We start from the raw sequence: 7,037 nt of genomic DNA, 5'->3' as shown, positions 1-7,037 counted from the left end.
TTTTAAATTTAAATTATAAAAATATAAATACAAAAATTTATTTAAATTGGGTGTATATATATTAAATTAATATAAAATATATTATTATATAATTTAATAAAGTAAAATAAACTATAAATTTAAAAACACGACATATATGTATTGATTTGATGTAAATATCTGTCTCGATGTGTGTAAGTTTTACCTTAGAAAAAATACTGTTGAAAGCGCTAACCCCACAATTCAAATGTAGTTTGGATTCCAACGTGAATTCTGAACACGGAGGTGAAAAATTAAAAAGTATCTATGTTGTCTTCATTTACTTGTCAAATATTTTCTAATTTAATTTTGTTATTTTTGACAAATCAATTTCTATTATACTCTCAATTTATTACCTTCACCCTTAAACAACAGCGGTTCACTATACTGTTCTATTTAACAATAGTTGTCTACTATATTATTTGAGATATTTAACAATACTTATTCACTTTATGAAATTAATAAATAATTTTTATGCTTAGCTCTTAATTTATCTTTATTAGTTATTTTAGCCGTTTATATATTTAAGATATTATATTTAAAAACAATGTAATAAAATAATTTTTATATTTATAATTCAAAATCAAGTGGGTAAATATTATTTGAAAAGAAAAACATATTAGTATGACAAATGATAGAGAGAATGAAATTAATTAAGCAAAATGAGTGCATTTTAAGGAAAAAACTGAACAAAGCTACCAAATAGCATTAATTAATTAGCAAAAAATGGTGAGATTTTCTTACATTTTCATCATGCCTTAAATTTTCTCTCTCTATTAATGGGGTTGTTTAAGAGTTGAGCGTTGGAATCTTATGGTGACAAGTGGGTATTTATTGGAATTGGAATTGGAGTTGACCTAAATTTATTGTCTCATTTCGGAAACAATACTTGTCTTAAACTGAGAGATTTGTGAAGTGGGTATTTTGAGTAAAGTAGGTGCATTTTGGTGGATCTGTACAAGTTTGTTGTTGGTGAAGCAGCTCAATAAAGGAGTGTGTGTATGTGGATGAATTAAGGGGGTTTGTGTTTGTAACAGTCGAGGGGGAGATATGGCATGTATGAAGTTGGGATCCAAAACAGATGCATTCCAAAGAAAAGGCCAGGCCTGGTACACCATCTTTTCTTCTAACAATTTTCAATATCTGCTTCAAACCTCTAATTGGTGGTTCAATTTTGCTGCACATCACCTGCCACCGACACAGTGGGGCTAGTAGAAATGTACACAGAAACAAAGAGAGCAAATAATTTTACTGAAATTTTTGTAATTACTTGTTATTCCTTAAGTGGATAATGGGGCTGGGTGCTCTTAGATCGTATGTTCTTGTTTTGCCCTGGCATGGTCATGGCTTCACGTGGTATATTGCTTTTCAAATTTTACAACTTGCCTTTTGTTGATTTGCTTGTAGGTTCTGCACAACTGGCCTCCCAAGTGACATTGTTGTGGAAGTTGGGGAAATGACTTTCCATCTCCACAAGGTATAGTTCTCTGCAACAATTGATTGTTCTACTGATGTATAGCCCTAATGTCCTTCCGTTTGCCTTAGATTTCTGCTATTAACACTTCACGTCGCTCTGGGGTTGCTCTCAATTACACCTTATTCAAGCTTGTTAACTAAAAACAGTTACTCTTTCTTCATCCTTTCTTTTTAGTACTTCCGATATTCTTTTTGCTTCTACATTTGATGAAATTAGGCAGAAGTGACAATATTTTTCACCTCATAATGACCTGTTGCGCTCTACTTTAGTCTCTCCAAGCCAGATTTTATGCTTTCAACCAATGGTAATGTTCCAAGACAAAAAAAGATATCAACTTTATCAAAATTTTGGCCATCTCTACATTTAAAAAACACTGTAAATCGTTCCCGAGAAGAATATCAAATTAGTTAGATTGTATGGAGTTCCTTAAAACTTGTCAAATCTAATTTGAAATTTGATTGCAAGGAAGATGATTGAACTTTTAGATTTGTCTCATTTTTAATGTTTTCCAACGAATAATTGCAGTTCCCATTGCTTTCTAGAAGTGGGGTTATGGAAAAACGGATTGCAGAAGCATCTGAAGGAGAAGATGGTTGTGTTATTGAACTCAATGACATCCCTGGTGGTGCTAAAACATTTGAACTAGTAGCAAAATTTTGTTATGGGGTTAAACTAGAGCTTACAGCAGGTAATGCTGTATACCTTCGCTGTGCCGCAGAGCATCTTGATATGACTGAAGAATATGGGGAGGGGAATCTGATATCACAGACTGAGATTTTTCTGAATCAGGTAGTTCTCCGTAGCTGGAAAGACTCTTTAAAGGCACTCCAAACCTGTGATGATGTTCTTCCATATGCTGAAGAACTCAGAATTACGAAAAGGTGCATCGATTCATTAGCTGTGAAGGCATGTACTGATCCGAACCTGTTTGGTTGGCCTGTGATGGAGCACGTTGGCCCCTTGCAGAGTCCTGGAGGGAGTATCCTATGGAATGGAATAAGCACTGGAGCTAGGCCAAAACATTCAAGTTCAGATTGGTGGTATGAGGATGCATCAACTTTAAGTTTACCTCTTTACAAGAGGCTAATTTCTGCTATGGAATCTCAAGGCGTCAAACAGGATATTGTTGCTGGTTCCCTCAGTTATTATGCTAAAAAGTACCTGCCTGGGCTAAACAGGCGGCAGACCTCTTCTGAGTCCACTAACCGACTTGCACCAGTTGGTTTAGGTTCTTCTCTATCAGAAGAAGATCAGAAGCTTTTACTTGAAGAGGTGGATAATTTGCTTCCCATGCAAAAAGGCCTAGTTCCAACTAAATTCCTCTTTGGCCTACTGAAAACAGCCTTGATTCTTCGAGCCAGTCCCTCTTGCATATCAAACTTGGAGAAAAGGATAGGAATGCAGCTTGATCAGGCCACTCTAGAAGATCTCTTAATGCCTAATTTCTCTTACTCGATGGAAACACTTTATAATGTTGACTGCGTACAGAGAATTCTAGAGCACTTCTTAGCCATGGATCAAGGAACTGGTGGTGAATCACCTTGTTCCATTGATGATGAGCAATTGATTGGTTCACCATCTCTGACACCAATCACTATGGTGGCAAAACTAATCGATGGATATCTTGCTGAGGTTGCCCCAGATGTTAACTTGAAGCTTCCCAAATTTCAGACTCTTGCTGCTTCTGTTCCTGAATATGCAAGGCCCTTGGATGATGGCCTTTATCGTGCAATTGACATTTATCTCAAGGTAAATTTTAGTTTGTTATTCTTTTTAAGTTATGATAATTGTGTGTACTCTGAAGTAAATGTTGTCACTATTGCTATGCTTACTGAAATTTGCACTTAATATTGAGATCCTATTTGAGATTGACCCAAGAAGCCTTAGATTCAAGTGGCTTGCTCGTATGAGCATGTCTAGTTAGGTGCAGGGGTTGGGGGCATAAAGAAATCGAGATGAGTGACCACTGAAAGTAAATCTAAATATAGGCTCTAAAGAAAGCGATTTTCTCAAGTATTGGTTCGGATCTTTCATTTCAGAATTCAGAATGTAAATCTTTTATAACTACATACCCCGTGTAGTTCCACAAAGTGGGGTAGAGATTTTAAATCTGTTATTTTTCTTTTGTTTATGCAGTCACATCCATGGTTGGGAGAATCCGATAGAGAACAACTCTGCAGGCTCATGGATTGCCAGAAACTCTCCTTGGAAGCTTGTACACATGCTGCACAGAATGAACGGCTCCCTTTAAGGATTATAGTACAAGTACTCTTCTTTGAACAGCTGCAGTTGAGAACATCCATTGCAGGATGCTTCCTAGTGTCCGAAAACCTTGATGAGGGGTCAAGGCAGTTGAGAAGTGGCACGGTGGGACCAAATGAGGGGGGCTGGGCTACTGCTGTGAGAGAAAACCAGGTGTTGAAGGTGGGAATGGATAGTATGAGGGTGCGCGTGTCAGAGCTCGAGAAGGAGTGCTCAACCATGAGGCAGGAGATTGAGAAGTTGGGTAAGTCAAAGGGATCAAGCACGTGGGGAAATGTATCCAAGAAGTTTGGTTTCAAGATGAAATCTCAAATGTGCAGTGCTCAGGAGGGATCTGTTAGTAACCAGAACAAGATAAATAGTAAGGCTATAAAGGATGACAAGGCAAAAGAAAACTATCGAAAGCACTAGAAAAACTTATCGATAGATGAATGATGAATTATTCTCTGTTCCTCTATTCTTTGAAGGATCTTGGCTTGCTTCTGTTTAGTTTAAGTTTCTCCAGTTTCTGTCATATATGTTGATTAGTTTCTTTGACAATCTGGTCTACGTAGACTACATACAATTAACATCATCAAGTGTATTTTATGAATCTTATCTAGAATTGTTTGTCACTCTTTTTACCTTCAACAATAAGTGCAAACATCTAAATTTGTCCAAATTCATCTGTTGTAGTGTGAGTTGTGTGAATGAAGAATTTTTGCTTTCATATTTGTCATTATGAATGTCGCAAGGTACACTGATTTTCAAACTCAAGTGTCTCACAATGACTAAATAAATGAGATTATTTTTTTTACCTCTAGGCCTGCCATAACCCTCAATTTTGCCTACTCGTTTTCCGGTTCCAGAGACTGTTCAACTTGTCGTTTCTAGATATGGGTCGACGTACCTATTGATGGATTTTGGTAGGGGGTAAAAAATAAACCCAAATATAAACCCAAATATAGGTAATCCGCTGAGAATTTTAAGGGTTGAACTCAAATAATTTGAATTGATTTCAATCTCAACCCATTTGAAAAAAATCTTCAATTGAGCTCAATTCAAACTCCAATTTCAACCGGTTTTAAAACTTTTTATAAAGATATGTTAATATTGAATGTATGAATTATTATTTATGTAACATTTTTTAGGATTACTCTATCAATTTGTTACTTTTTAAAAAGAAATTTTTGAGTTGAAATTTAAATTGTGATTACGGAAAAGGGCCTAAAATACCCTCGAAGTATTGAAAATGGTACACAATTACCCTTCATCCACCTATTGGCCCCCAAATACCCTTCACATCCACCTTTGGGTTCAAATTTACCCCTTCATACCAAAATTAAAAATAATTAAATAATAATTTTTAATTACGTGGCACTCAACCATTGGTTGTAATTTAATTATTTAAAATAATTTTAAACCCACCCATTTTAACTAAACCCGCCCCACTTGACCCAATTAAAAAAAAATCTAACTAAAATATCCTAAAACCTTATTCCTCCAATTTTCACAACTTCCATCGACTCCATTGTCGTCTTCTTCTTCTTCATGAAGAAAATGTCAGCTTCTTCTTTGATTTCTTCTCCTGAAAAACTTCAATCTCGTACATGTAGTTGATTGAAGAACTTCAATTCACGTGTGTATTTTGACTAGTTGTTGGAATAATTATATCATCAGTTTTGAATTCTGGGACTACTGCAGCAGTAGCTTGATTTATTCCAGCATATGAGATGATCTCAATGACTCCATTGTCGTTATGTTTCAATGCTTCAGCTGCAGCTACTGTATACTCTTTGGCTGTCCCCCATAACATAACGTATAAGCCAATAACGATGAATACTGATACTATTAAGCTGTCATCATTAGAAGACATTGTTAGTTCTTGATTGAAATTTAATTGAAATGAACAGTCATCAGGTAGATTCTAACCTTCCAAGGTGCAAGTCCTCGGGAAGGACAATCGTACCAACTATGGCTACAAAGAGAAGTGCTAACGGATAGGACGATGAGACATAGAGAGGCCCTTTTAATTAGATGTTTTTTTTTAATTGGGTCAAGTGGGGCGGGTTTAGTTAAAATGGGTGGGTAATGGGTGGGTTTAAAATTATTTTAAATAATTAAATTACAACCAATGGTTGAGTGCCACGTAATTAAAAATTATTATTTAATTATTTTTAATTTTGGTCCATTAATGAAGGGGTAAATTTGGACCCAAAGGTGGATGTGAAGGGTATTTGGGGGCCAATAGGTGCATGGGGGGGTAATTGTGTACTATTTTTAATATTTCGAGGATATTTTAGGCCCTTTTCCGTAGTGATTATAAAAGTTAAATATCAATATGTTAAATTATTGAGATTAATCAGGTCAAATTGGGCGGGTCAAGACCCAACACGTTTTTTAGTCCATGTGAGCCCAACCCATTTGAACCCAGAGTAAACTTGGGCGGGTCAAGACCCAATCCGACTTCTATTTCTGTAGAGAATAGCAGAAGAAAAGTGTAATTCAGGAAGTCTTCTGCTAGCCCAATATTATTAACTAAGATTGGAAGATTCAACTAAGGAAAAGGAAGCTAGAAAGGAGAAGAAATATTTTGAATAACAAAACTTGGATATAGAAGAAGACTAGTTGATTTGGATTGCTTACAAATGTACAAGACCACCCATATTTATACTTATTCATGGATGGTTCTAGAAATTCTTCTAGAGTCCTCTACAAAGAAATTATAGTGAAAACTTTACCTTCTAGATATCTAGATATTATTTTTATCCTAGATATTATCCTACACTATTCTAGAAACATTACTAGAACAATCTATCATATTCCCAAGAAATCAACTTTAACTTTTTTTCACAATTTCAATCCATTTTAATATCTCCAATTTCAACTCAACCCGCCCATTTGACACCCCTAATTTTGATAAGTGCCATCATAACTCGAGTTTTTAGCGTCGCGATATTTGTATGTCAAAAAGATATTGAATCTAGTTATAGTATTTGTCTAATATAATTTATTTATTATTATTTAAACAAACCTTGTATTTATTTGAGCATTAATTTTACTATTTTACAATAATATTTTCATATACACATTTTATAATAACACGACACAAATGCACTAAATTAGAGTATTATATTAAAACATGAAGATCCCTAGAAATATTGATTAATCTTTTTTGAAGGATTATTAAGGTAAATCAACAACGAGATGTGTACCTAGTAATTCACAGCGGAAGTCGTCGATCTGCTTCTTTGATAGGTTGGTGCTAAGTCAATCGTTGAATCACTAGGAAACAAAGATT

General features: G+C 35.0%; 1 protein-coding gene across 1 annotated transcript; it reads left to right on the top strand.

Moving 5' to 3' along the window:
- The first annotated feature begins 715 nt into the window (after positions 1-715).
- LOC107011567 (BTB/POZ domain-containing protein At1g30440) lies at positions 716-4,466 on the top strand. The gene is made up of 4 exons (XM_015211118.2): positions 716-1,127; positions 1,426-1,495; positions 2,021-3,244; positions 3,632-4,466. The coding sequence occupies exons 1-4, from the start codon at positions 1,069-1,071 to the stop codon at positions 4,166-4,168; spliced, it is 1,890 nt and encodes a 629-aa protein (XP_015066604.1). The 5' UTR covers positions 716-1,068; the 3' UTR covers positions 4,169-4,466.
- The last annotated feature ends 2,571 nt before the right edge of the window (positions 4,467-7,037 follow it).

This window comes from Solanum pennellii, chromosome 2 (genome assembly GCF_001406875.1).
Source record: "Solanum pennellii chromosome 2, SPENNV200".
NCBI lineage: Eukaryota > Viridiplantae > Streptophyta > Magnoliopsida > Solanales > Solanaceae > Solanum > Solanum pennellii.
Note: the sequence above shows the minus strand (reverse complement) of the source record. Positions and strands in the feature narration are given on the sequence as shown.

Coding starts and splice junctions, on each gene's coding strand:
- LOC107011567 (XM_015211118.2), top strand. CDS start 1,069: ATGGCATGTATGAAGTTGGGATCCAAAACAGATGCATTCCAAAGAAAA. Junction 1,128..1,425: donor CAAAGAAAAGGCCAGGCCTG/GTACACCATCTT, acceptor ATTTGCTTGTAG/GTTCTGCACAACTGGCCTCC. Junction 1,496..2,020: donor TGACTTTCCATCTCCACAAG/GTATAGTTCTCT, acceptor GAATAATTGCAG/TTCCCATTGCTTTCTAGAAG.